The 19,720-nt window shown below is 35.4% G+C and overlaps 1 protein-coding gene across 1 annotated transcript in view; it reads left to right on the top strand.

Annotated features, from left to right (window-relative positions):
• LOC100662733 (glutamate decarboxylase 1-like) overlaps positions 1-19,720 on the top strand; it is an 80,268-nt gene that overhangs the window by 43,304 nt on the left and 17,244 nt on the right. Inside the window, exons 2-4 of the mRNA XM_064293211.1 lie at positions 13,466-13,582; positions 14,007-14,249; positions 15,442-15,532. Of these exons, the coding sequence (XP_064149281.1) occupies positions 13,466-13,582; positions 14,007-14,249; positions 15,442-15,532 (451 nt within the window). The remainder of the gene's footprint in view (positions 1-13,465; positions 13,583-14,006; positions 14,250-15,441; positions 15,533-19,720) is intronic.

Here is a 19,720-nt window from a genome sequence, read left to right as displayed (position 1 = left end):
CTGCTCAGGCTACTTATGTACAACCAAAAACCTAATGGGATTTGGTTTCTTTGTGTGAAGGTTTAGGATTATAGTTTCATGGGACATCACAGTTAATTGGCCTAATATCATGCTTAGTGCCTCTGTTCTACCTCTTAGTTCCTTGCATAGTGTCTGGGGTCTTAAAAGCTTGCAAGCGACCATCCAAGTCACAACAATTGGTATCCATTTGCCTGGGGCAATAGAGGAAGAAGAAGCATCAGGAAAAAGAAGGATATAGAATGTGTGGCTAATTACCTCCATGAACAACTGTGCCCTTTTCCATGAGACCAGAAGAACTGGAAAACGCCTGGCTACCATTGCTGAACATTTTGATTAAAGATTGCATAGAAGAATCCTGATAAAAGGGGAAAATTGCAGAACGGATTTTCAAATTCTCATGGAATCCAGACTTCCTGGATCCATGAAGGTTTGATCAACTCCTGAAACTATTGCCCTGAGATAATCTTCAAACATTAAACCAAAAATATTCCCTAAAGTCTTCTTAAAACCAAACAATAGTTAGCTGAGCTAGTAAAAATTGTCTGCCTTGAGCATTATGCTCTTTTGAGAACTATCTATATAGGATCAAACTGACAACAGCAACTTGAGCAATTAGATAGGAACCTTGGGGGCAATTAATTTATGTTAATGAGGGCAAAAAAAGTCAGCAAAGGAGGATGAGAATGGTTACACAACTCAGAGAATGTAATCAATGTCACATATAGAAACCGTTGAATTAATGTATGCTTTTTTTTTTCTTGCTGTGTATAGACTCAAAAAAAAAAAAAGAATAAATAGGTTTGGAGTCTTGGAACTACTTTCTGGTGATAATATTATGAAAATGATCTATCATAAAAATTTTATCCCAATATACATTTATAATCAACATTTTATATTCATAATTTTACAACAAAAATAATTATCAATGAATTTAAACATTATTTTCAGGGTGACTCACATCATTTTAAAATTCATTAAGCCCTTGTCATAGGAAAGAGATTAGTATTAGTATTTGTATAGCTGAAAGACTAAAATGGGAGTAATTTCTGAAGGATTTCACTTGAATTACTAGTGAAATTTGATTATTCATCATATTTCCAACAGTCACTTCTCCATATAGCCTAATATTTAGTAATTGGAGTTTTGCTATATTTTAGAAGGAAAAAAGACTACATTTAGCATTGATTCCAAGATTTAAGAACATAGGCTTTTTTATTTTACAATAGGAAATACTATAGCATTCTCAAATTCTTATGCAATAATAATAGAAAACATGAAAACGTTACTCTTGACTTTCTTGTGAATAAAATATGGTTTTGGGCCCCTTCACCAAGAGATTGGCTGGAGCTGCGCTGAGTCAGAATTTAAGCTATTTAACTCACTTCAGTTAACATGAAATAACCACCTACCAAGTGCTCAGTTTTATACCAGATCGTTACAGACAAAGCTGAGTAAGACACAGGAACTGATGATCTATTCAATGAAATGGATATGTATAAATAATTAAACTGCATGGTATAAGTACCCTAAGGTAAAAAGGTTCTAGGTCAACACTGCGGGACTGGGAAAGACTCAAAGGAGTCCTTTAGGAGTTAGTAAGGTTTCATAAGATAAAGGAAATTTTGAGAAGGCATTCTAAATTGAATAAAGGGCAAAATGAAGGAACTGAACCTTTAACTGATTTAAGTAAACTTTCACAAAAAATTCAGTATATTTTGGGCATATTAAAGACCCTGTCATCTTACATGTATACATCACAGAGGGGACTAATAGAGAGTTAATAGATGAATAGATTTCTTTTCTCATTCCCACAAAAACTAGAGAAATGGGAGATAAATATATCATTCTCTGCTCCCTTCTGGCTAATCATTATCACATCTGACAGTTTTAAAGTTGTCTAAAGTGTAAACAAGAGTCAAGCTATTATCTCATTTCCAAATGATGTTCAATTATGTAAATCTCAATCTTTCATCACTGCTTTTATTAGCATAGCAATGGTCAGTAACTAATGAAAAGGCATTTTCTTAGTCATTTATTTATGGATCAAAAATTCTGCATAACACACTTACTGCCTCCTACATAAGATCAAACAGATAAATAATTCAGGGAATATTTATGAGTTTTTTCATTTGTTTTGCAAACCTTGCTTATCTTTAGGTGAATTAATGTGGAAATTAAATATTCATGAGCCAATTTATGTTATTGGTTTATTTTGTGATACCCAGATGTTATTTTTTCCTCTTTGTAATCAGTGGTGATCATTTGAGATTCAAATTCAACATTTAAGTATGATTGTCAGATCTGTATATCATTAAAAAGATGAATAACAAGGCTCCATAAACAAAACCATTTAATCTTTGTCTCTTTTTAACTAGACAACACCCCTGGGAATTCTATTTATTACCTCAGAATAATTTGAAATCTATAACACCTATGTTTGTGAAGGTAACATTCTATAATGCAGCAGTTTAAAAACTTTTTGGTCTCAGTACCCCTTAACACTCTTAAAAATTATTGAGGACCCTAAAGTGTTTTATTTCAAAATGTGAGCTGTATCTAATAATATCAACTGTATTAGACATATTAGAAAGCAAAAGCTGTAAAAATTTTAAAATATTTATTTATTCATTTATCTAAAATAGCAATTATAAACCACTTATATATATATGTTTACATAAATAACATGGTTATAAACAATAACTATTTTCTAAAACAAAAAAATAGAAAGGTGACACTGTTTTACATTTTGGCAAATCTCTTTCATGAATGACTTAATAAAAAATATCTGGATATTCATGTCTGCTTCTGCACTTGGTGAGCTGCAAAATGCTGTTTTAGCTAAAGTAACCAAAGGAAATCCAACTCAAATAGCTATGTGGTAAGAAAAGGCAAGAGTATTTTCATAACTTTTTCAGCTAATTATGCTTATTTTTCTTTGATACTTATCAAAAATGGCAAGTGGTAGTTTCTTAAAAGTTAACTGCAATGTGGCATTTTATCAGTGAACTTTTCATTTTCTAATACTTTAAAATCTTGCATTTTGAAGGTATCTTTACCAATGCATGATTTGGAATATGCATCGGTCATTTGGAACAAATTGATTTACTGGTTCACAGGGATCTTTTAATATTATGACTGACTGCAACAGAAAATCTTTAGGTATTGGGAGGGACTGATTAAATACATGTTATATGACTGCGTGTATCCTGTTAATTCTCATGTACTAGATTCAAAGTTCTGGATTAAGCTGTATCCTTAGATTAATCACGTACAGTGCAACCTGTGAGAGCCAGAACTCAATGGGACTGCCTTGTTTTTCCCAGTCTTGCAAGTTTTCCACATTTGACAAGGTGCAGTCGCCTCTTTCCTACTGTTCTCTGTTAAGTGGAAAATCTTTGAGTTTCCTTCCTCTGACAGGTTTCCACTTTACACAATTTCCAGCTTTCGCAGGTTTTAACTGTAGTAATGAAGTAGGTGGAACTCTGGTGGCAAAGTGGTTAAGAGCTTGGCTGCTAACCAAAAGGTCTGCAGTTCAAATCCAGCAGCTGCTCTTTGGAAACCCTATGGGGCAGTTCTAATCTGTCCTATAGGGTCGCTACGAGTCGGAATCCAGTGGGCAGTAATGCATTTGGTTTTTTGGCTTTAATGAAGTAGGTACTATTTAGCCTACTGTTTGGTTTGCATAAGTAGGATCACTTGAGACTTTCTTGATGGCCCAAGATTTACCCAATCAGCACTGATGCTCTAGACCTGGGTCAGACCAGGTGACACTAAAGCTGTGAAAGTCAGCCTGTAATGACCTGTTCCCATTAGTGACTTCTGTAAATCATTCCTCACAGTGTAGCCTTGGGAAACACATGGGAACTTTTGAGTAAAATGCGAATTACATGTGCCAACAACGGAATCTAGAAATACAAATGGCAAGTCAGTTTTCCTGTGTAGAGAACCATTCAGAACACCTCAGCTAACTCAGATGATCAGTATTGCTTTACATATTAATACTTTATGCTCAGTAAAAACCAGCCGTTGCCTGAAAACAATTTAAAATATTGAACATATGGCAGGGTCTGCCTAAAGAGCCATGAGATGATAACGAATAGTTAGTATGTTAGGTTGTTTTGTCAAAATTGAGATTAAGGTTAGAAGATTTCCTTTTCGGTTTGGGGTCAAATCTACCCTGTTACAGGCTAATTGTATTTTTTAGAGTTAGTTCCCTAAGCTTTGTGAAAAACAGTTATTGTACTGAAGATATGTGGTTAGAATTATATTTCTGAATAATATGGATGGTGACTTACAAAGAAATAAGCTCCTTTTTTTCAACATAAAACACCAAGTTAATAAAAGGAAGATGCCCTATAGTCTAGACACACAAACCACAAAGGACAATATAGTTCCTATTATATTTATAGGAATTGATTTTTTTTCTCCTTTTAATGTAGGTAAATAATAAGTTTTCAAGTGCTTATAGGAAAATGAAAGTGAAATGAAAGATGAACAGATCACATGAATATAAAGACCAGATATTCCCACAAAACATGAGCTATTTTCTGTGTACATTGTGTACTTAGAACATCCAGCTTCATGGCATTGTTCAAAACAATTTCTCAGAGATGAAAAGAAATTCTCCCAGGAGAGATCAGTGACTTATGAAAACAGATGAAGTCAAACCTTACATAATTTCAAAGTAAACACTTATCAATACACCTCCCTGGTGTTTACTAAGTTATTATATCTTCATGTTTCATAGCTTTAGTTATTCATGCTGTCTTCAAACTTATTTTTGCTATTTGAACCCAGATAATCAGAAATTATGTGGAAAAAAATCTAAAAAGGATGTCTTGGGGAAAGGGATGACAATTCTCCTTTGGATTTTACAGTGTGACTAAGCACACTGTAGATGTGTAAAGAATTGAATGATATTAGACCCCATAAAAGTATATAAGGAATTGCATATTTTTTCTTATATTCAAACTTCATAAATCCAATTTAAGAGCTATAGTATCAACATATGTGAAGTTAAAAAAAATAAAGTATTAAAATTTTGGATAACAACTGTCACAATCTTATATGCTCAATAACATGGTGAAATTCTAAACATCCTTTAATTCATCACATAAAAATCTTTTTTTTTTTTTAAATTCTGTTGTTGTTTTTGGGTGCCATTGAGTCATTTCAACTCATAGTGACCCCATGTGACAAAGTAGGACTGCCTCATAGGGTTTTCATGGCTGTGATCTTTATGCAAGCAGATTGCCAAGTCTTTCTTCTGCAGAGCTGCTGGGTGGGTTGAAACCACCAACCTTTCAGTTAGCAGCCAAGCTCTTAACCATTGTGCTACCAGGGCTCTTGTTTTCAACTCTACAAGTTACTAAATGTATAAATGTGGGCGAAATATATAACCTTTGTATACTTCCCTTTCCTTGTCCAAAAAGTAGTGCTAAAATGGTATTTATCTGTGGCAAAAATTATTAATTTTCCACCAATATCCTCTCACCTTGTTTGTGTTTTAGCAACGATAAACCTCCACTCCCCCAACACCCTTATCCCCACCACACACACAGAGTGTTAACAAGGAAAATGAACACCCAATAGGAGACTATCATTTCTATCCTAGCCTCCTGGCAGCTCTGTGTGGCCATGTCAGCTGTATCTGGCCCTGTGACTAAGCTTTGGCCAATGGGATGTGTGCAAGTTCTAGATCACATCATTTAGCAGTGGGCTAATTTCCCTTATCTCTCTTTTCCTCTTCCTTGGCTAGAATTTAGGAGCAGTGCTAGTGATGCTGCTTTGTGGATAAAAGTGGAGGAAAACAACAGTCTTGATCTGTGTTGTCCAATGCACTGGCCACTGGTCGCATGTAGCTACTGAGCATTTGAAATGTTGCTCATACAACTGAAGAAATTAATTTAGATTTTATTTCATTTTAATGTAAAATTAAAAACCAACACTCAATATTGTTAATGGAAAACTTTTATGTCTTTTTGAAACAACTTGGGTATGCTAATCTACTTTTTCAACCTTAAATTTTGTGAAATCTAAATATTGTCCAAGTATTTCCAATGAAATTTAGCAGTATAATGGAGATACATTGCATGTTGAAATGGTATTTTATACATTTTGTTGTCTAAAACATATATTAAAGTTAATTTCACTTGCTTCTTTTTACTTTTTTTTCAATATAGACTACTAGAAAATTAAGAATTACTTCTGTGACTCACATATATTTCATCTAGATAGCACTGACCTCGGGGATGGTGGAACCACAAGGTAGAAGGAACCCAGGTCTTTGGATGACCTCATGGAGCATAACAGTGTGATGTCCCTGAACCATCTACTAGTTCAGACTTTCATGTAGAAGATAAATAAATCTTCTACTTGATTTAAGTCACTACAATTTTCTGTTAAAACAGCCATACACTATTTTAACTAACAAACTGCTTCATAGAGTTGTTAAATGTCAAGAGTTTAGAAAACAGCCTGCCATATTCTAAATGTTCAATGCTTGTAAGTTATGAGTATCATTCTTAATATCACTCTCAACTGAAATGAGATTCTCTTTCCCCTATAATTTTATAGTATTTTTTATATCTGTATTATGTAGTGCCACGGATTTAATTTCAATTCACCCGGGAGAATTGTGCCAGATTGCATATGTTCTACAATTTCTGTTTATCTCTGAGAACATAACTCACACAAAGTTATACTAAGATACTTAATGAATACTTTCAACACTGTCCATTGCCATTGCTTCCACAACCATAAGGAAACCATGATCATGTCACTCCCCAGCTCAAACCATTTCAAACCCTTCTTTTTTTTTTTTTTAAATTGCTCTAAGGATAAACACCAAAAAACATTAAGGTGCCCTCCTACTTTCCCAGGGTAATTACTTCCTGGTGGTCTTCTGGGCTGTTCCACACTCTGGCTTTCTTTCATTTCCTCAGTTGGCAATGCTTCTTGCTCTCTTAAGATTTTGTACATTTGTTTCATTCTTCCTTGAAGGTGATTCTCTTCACTCATTACCTTGTTAAATGCTACTTATCATTCATATTTCAACTCACCTATCAACTCCATTAGAGAGCCTGAGATGGCCTTCCAGACTGTGTTAGCTCTCTTGCTAAACATTCTCTGAGCACCTTGGTGGCGCCTGCCTTACCACCCTGTCCTATGTCTCTACTAGGATCTATGATTGCCATTTTATTATTAATGTAATGCTTTTCACATTAGTAAAACAGGGCAGATTTCTGTTTCTTTCTACCAATTATTCTTTCTTCTGCTAGACTGTAACCTCCTTGAGGTTACATGTTGTACCTCCCTGCCAATATCAAGACAAAACTTCTAATAAATGCATTAAACTGCCATATAAACTGTACAAAACCAAAAACTCCTTGCTTTTGAGTTAATTCTGATTCAAGATGACCCCATGTGTTACAGAGTAGAACTGCTCCTTGGGGTTTTCTTGGCTGTAATCTTTGCGGAGGTAAATTGTCAGGCCTTTCTCCTTTGGTGCCACTGGATGTGTTCGAACTGCCAACCTTTGGTTAGTAGAGGGCAAACTGTTCAAACATTGACACATATTTATGTAATAATTCAGAGGAAAATGAAGATCACTTCAGCTGAGTAGTGGAGATAAAAAAAAATCTATGGAGTTGCTAAGATGTGACTTGCACTTTTTAAGATAGAAGTCAGTATAGTGGTTAAGAGAGTGGAGTCTAGAACTAGACTGGTTGAGTTTGAATCCTGGATCTTGTGCTTCCTAGCTGTGTGACCTTTGGCAAATAACATGTTTGTCTGTGCCTTAGATTTTTCATCTGTAAAATGGACAAAGTGAATAGCAATGTATCTTACTGGGAGAATTAAAATGAGTGTCTTAGTCATCTAGTGCTGCTGTAATAGAAATACCGTAAGTGGATAGCTTTAACAAACAGAAGTTTATTCTCTCACAGTCTAGTAGGCTAGAAGTCCAAGTGCAGGGTGTCAGCTCCGGGGGAAGGCTTTCTGTCTCTTTCAGGTCTGGAGGAAGGTCCTTGTCATCAATCTTCCCCTGGACCAGAAGCTTCTCCATGCAGGAACCCCAGGTCCAAAGGATGTACTTAGCTCCTGGCGATGCTTTCATGGTGGTATGAGGTCCACCTGTCTCTCTGCTTGCTTCTCTCTTTTATATCTCAAAAGAGGTGGTTCAAGACACAATCCAATCTTATAGATTGAGTACTGCCTCATTAACATAACTGCTGTCTATCCCATTCCATTAACATCATGGAGGCAGGATTTACAACACGTAGGAAAATCATATCAGATGACAAAATGGTGGACAATCACACAATACTGGGAATCATGGCCTAGCCAAATTGATACACAAATTTTGGGGGGAGCACAATTGCATCATGATAATGAGTTAATGTGAATCTAGCTTACAACGGTGTTTGGCATGTAATAAATGCTCAGTAAATGTTGGCTCATTGTTATATGTAAATTTTGGATTAGAAGAAAGGAGGAGGGAAGATTTAAAGCAGATAAAACTGCATGAAACATATTGTAGGAAAGTAGCAAAAAGTAATGTGTACAATAAAGAGTGGGTGGGCCTATTTTTGAGATACCAACAGTTTCTATAGATGAGTGGTAGATGGTAAGGCAAGAAAAGAATCTTCCACAACTAGAATCCATCTTAAGCACTGAGTAGTAGAGTAAATGGGGAGTCACTGAAAATTTTTGATCAGAGAAATGGCATTATCAAAACTGTTTTTTTTAAAGGAAGGATTGTCTTTCAGGATTGCCAGAAAAAAGAATGGTATAAAGAATTTGGAAACCCTGGTGGCGTAGTGATTAAGTGCTACGGCTGCTAACCAAAAGGTCAGCAGTTCGAATCCACCAGGCGCTCCTTGGAGACTCTATGGGGCAGTTCTACTCTGTCCTATAGGGTCGCTACGAGTCAGAATCGACTCGACAGCAGTCGGTTTTTGGTTTTATAATTTATAGATTGTTATAAGCACTTTAGGAGCATTAAGTCTTTTGATACCACAAACCCATGAGTACTTATTATTACAATGACTACTTTATTGATAGGTGAACTGAGGCAAGGGAAATATGATATAGAACAAGAGAATAATAATACCTAATTCATAGAGCGTTTATGAGAATTTACCATATGAAAAAATGTTTAACATTCTATGAAATAAAGTATGGATCCAATGAAAGAAAGCTATAGGTTCAGTGTTAGTATTATTATCAATCCTAAGAGAAGGATATTAATCCTCTTTCCCTCATTTTTACTCTTAACTAATGCAGTAAAATATAAGAAAGTTTTTGTGTGCTTCGTAGAAAAAAAATTTTGAGTTATTTTCATTTCAATATATATGTATCATATAAATGTATAAAATTAGGCTAAAGTAAACACATATACACACACATCAATTTCCCCTTGGTTGGGAAGGTCAGTTTCATTCTCAGCATAGCTATGAAGGTCTAATTGTCAGAGCTAGGATATAAAAGAAAGAACTGAAATGGTAGCCGGAGAGGGCTTTATGACTCCAAATTCATTTCCTCATAATTGGGGTTATCTGCCTCTTTTGAATATAGAGTGTTAGTGGTTGTAAGGTAGAGGGAGGACCAGGTAGGATGAGGATGAGAAAGGGTGAGGGAGGGAACTTTGCAGGGGGTCTTCTCAGTGCTGAGGATGGAGGAGAGTTCATCACAGTTGGTACAAGCAGTGGAAGAAGGGAGATGAGTAGGTCTCCAGGAGTCATGAGGAAGAGTTCAACGCTTCAGAATGAAGATAATGGAACAATCTTTCTGAATGGACATATTGGCACTTTTAGAACAAAGCAGCTGTGCAGACCATTAAGAGAAATAGCTGTGTCTGGACTCCTTGTAGCTTTGTAGCTTCTTTTTTCTATTGTTCCACTTCTATGTTGCTTACAATCATTGATCATCTCCACTGGAGAGTGATGAAGAAGGAAAACAAGGAAACCAAGAAATGAAAACAAAAACCATTGCCTTCAAGTTGATTCTGATTCATAGAGACCCTATAGGACAGAGTAGTACTGCCCCACAGGCTTTCTAAGTAGTGGCTGCTGACCTTTTGGTGAGCAGCCGAGCTCTGAACCACTGTGCCACCAGGGCTCCTTGTTTGTTAGAAGATCTAGTGACTATATATATATTTTTGTTTGTTTGCTAGCAGCTCTAGTAAACTCTTTAGTGAGCAAAGAATTGAAATAACTGGCCTAAGTTAGGTTTGGAAGTTGTCAATGGATTTTGACATTCCCTAGAATTCTTTGTTATTACTTAATCTGTTTATAAACTGCACTTAAGTGCTTACACAGAGGCCAAGTGCTTTTGTTATATGGAACCCTGGTGGCTCAGCTCTGCTGCTAACCAAGAAGTTGGCCATTCGAATTCACCAGTAGCTCCTTGGAAACCCTGTGAGGTAGCTCTACTCTGTCTGATAGGGTTGCTATCAGTCAGAAGCAACTGGATGGCAACAGGTTTTTTTTATTTTTATTTTTTGGTTTTTGTTATATGGATCATCAAACTATTCATGTTCTTTCATTAACTGACTTAGAACTTGTTTAATAAAGAAAAATAATTCTGAATAGCACATTACTCAATAGCTGAGTAAATCACAAGGTTTAAGTTGATATTTGATGAATTCTTGAGAAAATGTGATCCTGAAATTGTAGCTCAGAAGTGATGATTATTATATGGTTTTGGATTCTTTTAAGTTTCAGGGTTTCCAATTCAAAAGCAAAAGTAATTCCTGTGTTACAAGGATATGAATTTTACTATTAATGTTCATCCATTTTTCTGCAGAATGTTAGTACCTAATATTTTACTCTGTAGATAAAAGTTGTCAGTCATCAAAGGGAAGTTGAAACTCATTCCTTTTTTGTTACTAAATTATACTTTTAAAAAGCATTCCAGTTGGTGATGTTTAAACACACATACGTAACACAACCATTACTCAGTTAATTCTCTAAACAAATAAAAGCATTGTATCCCCACCCATCTTACAAATAACAGAGTTGCCCCGGATCTTCGTGCCATCAACAAAGGACTTTAAGAGAGTCTTTATTATAAGTTGTAGCAGCTATAAATTCGAAGAGTCCAGTTCTTTTCCATTGCATAAAAGGACACTCTGGATCTAAGTATTCTTTGGAAGCAGATTTTATTTTTTTCACAGCACATGGATTTCAAAGAGTGTGGATATAGCCTGGCAAGTAAGTTGAAATTTTGTGAGAGGATGGGAATTATTAACCAAGAGAGTCAGTGTTCCTAAGGCTACCTGTCAAAAAAACAGTGGATTGTGAGTCTTGCTTATTTTATGTGATTATTAACATATTTGGACGGAAGAACATATTAATGATTTTTGTCTAACTTGTGCACCTAAAACAACTACTTTGTTACTAAATTTAAATTTCATATAGTTTTTTTAGTTATAGATTCAGTGTGTAGTTAAGCTACTAATTATCATTTCCACGTCAATATATCGAATCTATCAATTTCTACATAATGTATCTGTAAAATTTCTATAATACTGCTTTACTTGTCCAAACAAAAGAATATTGTTTTATGTAGAGGATTTTTTTTTCATATTTTCTTGTGACTTTGTTTTCATTGATTATTTAAAAGAAGTAACACTTCGGTTACTTTAAAATTTATTTCATTGGTTAAAGCAGTGAACCTTAGAAAAGGCAACTTTCCTCTAGTAAAATAAGTATTGCAAAAAATTAAACTAATATGTTTACCAGGTCAGCATGTAACATGGGAGTTATTTTAAGTGTATGCCTTGCAATTCATCTCACATTTTTGTAATTTTCACTTTGATTATGCACAAAGTTATTATATACCAAGATTTTTGTTATTTATAGAAAAAGGTATATAATAGAGTATTTTTGTCTGTCACATATAGACTTTTAAAAATGCTTAAAAATTATATCCACGTTTAAAAAGAATCAAATTAATCTTACTGCTGTCTTAACAAAGGCAATTCCTTGAATATATAAGGAAAGAGCTCATTTTATTTTAAGAAAAATCTGTTACAACCAGGAATGATTAGTACTACAAAGCTTATAAAATATAAAATTTGGCCACAAGTAATTTTCTGATTACTTCAGGTTTTTTCTATCTAGATATGGGTAAACACCTTTGAGTTTATGAACTATAATTTTTACTTTCTTTCCACCACATGGCCCAGAATATTAAAACATGTTTGGTTCAATATTTTTATTAAAGAGAAGCTCAGGACCTACTCTTTTCAAATATTAATTTTTATAGAGAATAACTTCATGGCCTTTGGATTCAAATGGATCTGTATATAAGTCAAAGTTCTACCACATAGTGCTATTTGTTAGTAATAATAGTACTCGTGTCATAACTCTGTTATGAGTGTTAAACATAATATGTAAGATGCTTAGAACAGTTACCAGAGATATATGAGTGTTAAACATAATATGTAAGATGCTTAGAACAGTTACCAGAGATATAGTAAGTACTTAATAAATGTTAGATATTACTATTACTTAACTCTATAAATTTGATTATCTACATGCTGGAAAAAAATGTCCTTTATTGTAGGGTTATTTTGAGGATTAAAATGTGTGAAAGCACTTAGGACTCTTAGTAAACCAAAAAAGCCCAAAAACCCAAACTCATTGCTGTCCAGCCGATTCTGACTCATAGTGACCCTATAGGACAGAGTAGAACTGCCTCATAGGGCTTCCAGGGCTCTAGTCTTTACTGAAGCAGACTGCCATATCTCTCTCCTGTGGAGTGGCAAGTGGGTTCAACACATTGACCTTTTGGGCCAAGGCTTAACCACTGCACCGCCAGGGCTCCTCGCTCTTAATACCTAGGAAATATTGATATAAAAAAAAAAAAATTTTTTTTTAATACATATAGTTAAATGTCAACAGCAGGGTCTTAGTGTATAGCAGGCATTTTAATTAATACTTAAACTGATATTTCTTAAATACTACCTTGCTAATCCTGCACACTAAACTGAAATGAGACCAATTAATTATTCAAATTTTGTCTTTTGCTCTCCATATGGGTATAAAAATTCCCTTACGTTATTTCGGAAACCCTGGTGGTGTAATGGTTAAGTGCTATGGCTGCTCACTAAGAGGTTGGCAGTTGAAATCCACCAGGTGCTCCTTGGAAACCCTATGGGGCAGTTCTGCTCTGTCCTATAGGGTTGCTGTAGGGTCGCTATGAGTCAGAATCGACTCGACTGCAGTGAGTTTGGTTTTTTTTGTTTTACATTATTTCAGTAGAGTTACGGCTTCTTTCCAGTTTACACCTATCCTCTAGAGATTGCTCGTGGGTGGAAATTAAGAGCTACAATCATTATGAATTCCTTAGAGGCATCAGTTTGGTTACAGATAAGAGCAGTAAATATACATTATTAGCACATTTTAATAATTACAAAGTGTTTTCCTTTTTAACTCAGGTAAGGAACAGATGAGAAAAATGTCTATTCATACTTTGCAATCAACTGAAAAAGACATGAAAAAAGGTGCTCACAATGAGAATTTAATGACTAATTTAGCAAATGCTTATGCTTCAGGTAAGAACATGATTAACAAATATTTCCCCTTTTATTTTTTTTTAATAAATGGATTCTTTGTGATCTACGTATTTATTAAAGTAATTACAATTTCCTTTAAGATCTCTTCCTTTAACTTACTTTTAGAAGTACCATGACCAGATCATTTTTTGGCAAGACTCATTCAAACAAAGTTCATCTCTAGGAGACCTTGGAAGGCCCGTTGTTCTAATGGCATTAATATAAAATTGTTTATTTTTGATGAAAACTGTTATCCACTGTGACTTTGAATAAAGGTTACTAATAGGATTTGGGCAAATGCTACTTCATTTGCTATTCGACATAGCTCTTTAATATTTTTAATTTCTGTTATAAATCCATCCCTTGGAGATTTGCTTTGCAACTGTGGTTACTGATCTTGCTGTTTATCTCTGTTTTTCTCTAGATTTGCTGCCATCCAAAAATGGCAAAGAATTAACAAATTATTTTCTGCGACAAGTGGTAGATGTTCTCCTGCATTACATTAAAAAAACCTTTGATGTTAAGAGTAAAATACTGGACTTCCATCACCCTCATCAACTCCTTGAAGGTTTGGATGGGTTCAGCTTAGAACTGCCTGACCACCCTGAATCCCTGGAGCAGTTGCTTGTTGATTGCACAGATACGTTAAAGTATGGTGTTAAAACAGGTGATTTCCCAATTAGTGAGCGTGAATTATAGACTGACTGAATGGCTTTAGAGTTTACATTTGTGTTGCAAAATGGTCATGATTTTATTTATTTTTGTTTAAAACATGTGTTTAGTTTATTTTCAAATTGGTGTTATCATATATAAATTGCTAAGTAATTAACAAGGCAAAGTAAATAAAATGGTAGTCACATTACAATGGTAACTAAATGTATGATTTTTTTATCTTTTTTTCATTCCTCAATTTTCATTTTTGCCTATTTAATATTGATGTTCAAGTTATTATCCTTTGACGCCAGTAAAATATAAAGCAACAAAATTATCTAGTATGATTTGGGAACTTACGTTTCTTGAAAAATTTAATTTTACTCTACCTTGATTCTTAAACACTTGAAGCAGTGATACTTTCAGGAGCAAATAATGTTTGAAAGGCTATAAGGACTTCTTTTTCTAAAATCTTAAACATATACCAAATAGTGTATTGGAAAGAGTATAGTTTTCGGAAAGAGACCAAAAAAAAAAAAAAAGAATTCCAACTATGAGCTGTATCCGTTCTGTGCTTATTATTCATTACTTATGAATAACATATTAGAGGGGAAAAAAGAGAGAGATTCACAAATAACCATGATGAAAGTCATCTGTGAGATACTTGGAAAAATAAATACAAAGAACAATCTGCTTTGGAACTAAGGAGGGAAAGGTTAATTTAAACTGAGTTAAATACAGATGGTTCAATTTGACAATTAAAAGGGGCTAATATTTTGTACAATGTATAGTTTTTGAGTGGAAATTATTTAATCTTTTAGGTGGCTCTCCCCCATTTATCCAGGTGGTTCACTAACGTAATCTCACACATGCTCCCTCTCGCTTTTTTTTGTTGTTTGTTTTACAGTACTACAAATTGTAATTGAACACATGTATGTGTCATTATATGTTCAGTGGCTTTCTCTTCCAACAGTCTGTAAATTCTACACGGCAGCAACTATGTCCATCTGTTTTACCACTGTATTCCCTAATACCTAGCACTATCCCTGAATATGTTAGTTGCTCAGTAATATTTACTCAATAAAAGAATTGGTTTAAGTACACTTGATTTCTGGTTACCTATTACCTGAGAAACTGTTATAAAATTTGGCCAGTTTCACAGCCCTATGCTTTTATTTCAGCCCATTTGTAATTTTGTCTTTTCCTAGGACATCCTCGCTTTTTTAACCAGCTCTCCAGTGGGTTAGACATGATTGGACTAGCAGGGGAATGGTTGACAGCTACTGCCAATACCAACATGTGAGTATCCGTCTACTCTTTAGGACTGTGAGACTAGTAGACACATTTAAGTAACACTGAAGATGCAGATGGTAGAAGTTGTATTTTGCTGGATGTGCTTTCTGTATGAAGAACATGAGAGAAATATAAAGGAACTATTACAAGTTCCCTGGTGACATCCCTGCACATCCTATGGACATTCTCTGCAAACTTTTAGGACCTGAATACTCTGGTGTCTTAGGGTTCTCTAGAGAAAGAGCTAGTAAGAAAAAGGGAGAGATTAAGGTATTGGCTCACACAATTGTAGGACTGGTAAGTCCAATATCTGTAGGTCAGACAATAGGCCAGAGATTTCATCGGTCTTGTGTCCCAAAATCTATAGGCCAGGCAGAGAGAAGAGTAGAGGAGTTCTGGCAAGATGTCTTCTTACGGTCTAGAGGTCGAATACCCCCTAGGGAAACTTCCTTTTTGCTCTTAAGGTCTTCATTCCTTTGGATGAGACTCGCTCACATTATGGAGGCCAATTTAAGGCCAATTGATTTAAACACACGTTAACTACTTCATAAGAGCATCTAGACTAGTGTTTGACCAGACAATTGGAGACCATAGGCTAGTCAAGTTGACATATAAGATTAACCATTGCACTTGGTAAATCATAAAGATTAGTCAATTAGCCTAAGTCATTAATGTGCAGAATGAGAATCAGATTCTGGGTCTGGATTGTTTCAATGCTACTCAAAACAGCCACAGTACATATTAGCTTAAAACACACACACACACATACACACACACACACATACACACACACACTTATGAAAAGTTGCCCGAATATAAATTAGAACCTCGATCTTATTGAAGGTGAATAATGCAAACTTTTGAAGAAAAGTTGAATTTCTCTCCAATTGTGATTCTTTTAAAATACTGACCTTTGCCACAGCAAAACATTTAGCCCTAAGAAAATTAGATACACTGCTTGCAGTACTTTGAAGTGAAAGTTAATTTTAGGGCAATGTTTTTCAAGGTCAAAAGGGATAGGGAACTGATTGGATACGAAATTGCAAAGAACAGCCTGTGTTAATGCTAATATAACTTAACTAGCAATCAAAAGAGATAGCTGGTAGAAATTTAAACTTTAAAACCAGGAACTAGACTTCTATGAGGAGAGACTGGTTTGCTGTGTGGTAAAATTGAGGTTTATTTTAACTGTTTAGTTATCATTGAGATTTTAATGATGCATTGTTCATTGTTGTAATCAGTATTTTATGGTTGTAGAATGAAAGCAAAAATGGCCTACACAGTTTACTGCTACTTTTAATTTTTCTTACTTGATTATGATCCTTTATTTAAACATGCATAGAGCAATGCTTCACCTTAAACACCACATATTTTGAGGCAATATGATGTATTCTTTATACTATGCAAATTACTACATAAAAATCAGTTTATGAATCATACTCTATTGTTTGGAGTCTCATTGTTATCAGAGTTAATTTTTCTGTATGTGAAGAAAATATAGATTCTTGGGTTTAATAAGAGAAAAAGCAGAAAGGAGAGATGGAGGATGCAGAGAAGGAACTTAAGAGATGGTCTTCATGTTGGGGGTGTCCTCATTCTTCTTTAGTGAATCTATGGCTTTTAGCATCATCTGGGATAGTGGAAAAGCATGAGAAGTGGAATTAAAGGGAACCAAATTCAGCTGCTGATTCTACCACTTTACAAATACTGTGACATTCAGTGAATCTCTGTCGCTGGAAAATAACACCTACTGCATGGAATTGAAGTAGGATCCAAAGGGTAATCTGTGCAGAAGCCAAAATTGACACAGCACATTCTGGCAGAAATGTGCTTTGTTAAAACAGAGGTGTGTTAAGGCTGGCTTCTTACTTGGTTCCTCTTAGAACTAGAACCTTAATTCTTATAGTCACTGGGGTTTTCTTAGTCTGGGTCTCTGAGTAGAGCCTGAAGCAACAGCTATGAGTTACTACTTTATTAGGGTTTGCCATCCTTAGGAGCAGGGATGAAGGGAAATGAAGGCAGGCAGGAAAGGGCTGAAGGGCAATATGAGGGCACCTTAGAGAACCTGGCCACCATTTGCTGTAAGCGCAAGGAAGTGCTTGATTTCCTGGGATGTGCTGCTGTGTGAATGACTGCTTCCTAGGACAGTCCATCTGTCTGGAGGAAGGGGAAAGAATTGATTCTTGAGCAGGTCTCCTATCGGTCAAAATTTAGCATTGTGGGATATTAGTATACCCATAATTAATGCTGGGCCATTTGGTCTCATGTATCTGATTGAACTATGAAGCACACTCCTCATGTGTATTATTTTTGGTTTTATAATCCTGACTATTCTTTGCCTGAAGAGTAGGCTTCAGGAATGGTATCAGTTCTGGGTTAACAGAGGTCTGGGGCATTGGCTGGTTTTCTGAAGTAGATTGCCAGGCCTTTCTTCCTAGACTGTCTTAGTCTGGAAAGTCCTGTGAAACCTGTTTAGCATCACAGCTACACAGAGCCTCCATTAACAGATAGATGGTGGCTGAGCATAAGGTGCTTTGGGCAGGAATCAGACCCTGCAGGGAAGGTGAGAATTCCACCACAAAACCACCACAGTAAGGACAATTAAGGGACTCTTTTCAAAACTGTGCAGACAACTAAAAGGATTTGTTGAGAATAACTGAACCTACCCTTTGATTTTAGAACTCGTAAATACTGTATTGCTTCCTATACAGTGTATGGAAACCCTGGTGGCGTAGTGGTTAAGAGCAACAGCTGCTAACCAAAAGGTGGACAGTTTGAATCCAGCAGGCACTCCTTGGAAACTTTATGGGGCGGTGCTACTCTGTCCTATACGGTTGCTATGAGTCAGATTCGACTCAACAGCAACGGGTTATACAGTGTATAGAAAAAGCTTATAGCCTTCTTTTTAATTACAATTTCCTAGCCTTCTTCTTAATTCCAGCTTCTTTTGAAGTAGCTAATGGCAGTCTCACAGTGGGGTCCAGAGAAGGTTTTCTCCCATCATGGTCCTTTCTCTTTTCTGTGGGTCGCACGTTGTTCTTGTCTTGTATCATCTTGCTCAGAGCTCTTATTACTGAAAACATAACAATTCTTAATCTTTTTTAGTTCTTAGTCCTTTTGAGTATGTTTTTTTCAAAGTACAATCTTTAGAGAATGTTTATTAATTAATTTCTAGAAAGGGCTTTTTATTCCTCTTTCATGTTCTACAAAAAGTTATCTGTGGCTCTAGATCTTGGTCTGTCTAGCTTGCCTGCCAGGAAGCATATACATATTTTCTTGACAACGGGGCATTTTCTAGCCCTAATAGTATTGTTTGTGTGCTGAAGGAATGGAAGTTGCTTTCAAAAAATCTTTTGGTGAGAAAGAAATTCCCAGCTATGGCATAGAACAATGGAAGCCATGATACTTATTTGTAAAACTAATATCCTCTTTAAAAAGAAAAGAAAAAAAATATTGTGCTTTTTTAATTCATATAGTTAATTAAGTTCCCAATGGACAATTTCTGTACAAATTTTTCAGTCACGTTAGTTACAGTTTTCACAATGTGTTAACATTCTCTTTAATTGCATTCTGGTTGTTCTGTTTCCAGTATTCTAGTTTCCCTGCCCTCTTGTCTTCTCGTCTTTGCTTTAGAGTAAATGTTGATCTTTTGGTCTCATATAGATGGTTTTTTGGTAGAGCACTTAGCTTACAGGTAATATCTTTATTTTGTGTACCACTCTGTTGTTTCGCTAAAATGTGAACTCAGGATAGTTTCAGTTCAAAGTTTAAAGAGTATCTCAGGGCCATAGTCTCAAGGAGTCTTCTGGTCTCAACTGGTCCAGTTAGTCTGGTCTTTTTTAAGAATTTGAGTTTTGTTCTACATTTGTCTCACTTTCTATATGGGACCATGTATTGTGACACCGGTCAGAACGGTCAGTAGTTGTAGCCAGGCACCATCTGGCTCTTCTGGTCTCAGGGTAGATGAGGCCATGGCTCATGTACGCTATTAGCCTCGTAGACTTGTTTCTTCTCTGAGACTTTGGTTTCCTTTGTATAACTAATATACTTTTAATCTGGAAGCACCAATTCAGAGCATATAAAATTTAACCACTTCTTGCCCAGTCTATTATAGAATACAAAGATATTTATAATCTTGTCTAGCACATTAAAAGCATTGCCCTCTTCCCTGAAATATAATTCATTGCAGAATCC

Source organism: Loxodonta africana, chromosome 11, assembly GCF_030014295.1.
Source record: "Loxodonta africana isolate mLoxAfr1 chromosome 11, mLoxAfr1.hap2, whole genome shotgun sequence".
NCBI lineage: Eukaryota > Metazoa > Chordata > Mammalia > Proboscidea > Elephantidae > Loxodonta > Loxodonta africana.
The sequence above is the reverse complement of the archived record's forward strand: the minus strand, read 5'-3'. Positions and strand labels throughout refer to the sequence as shown.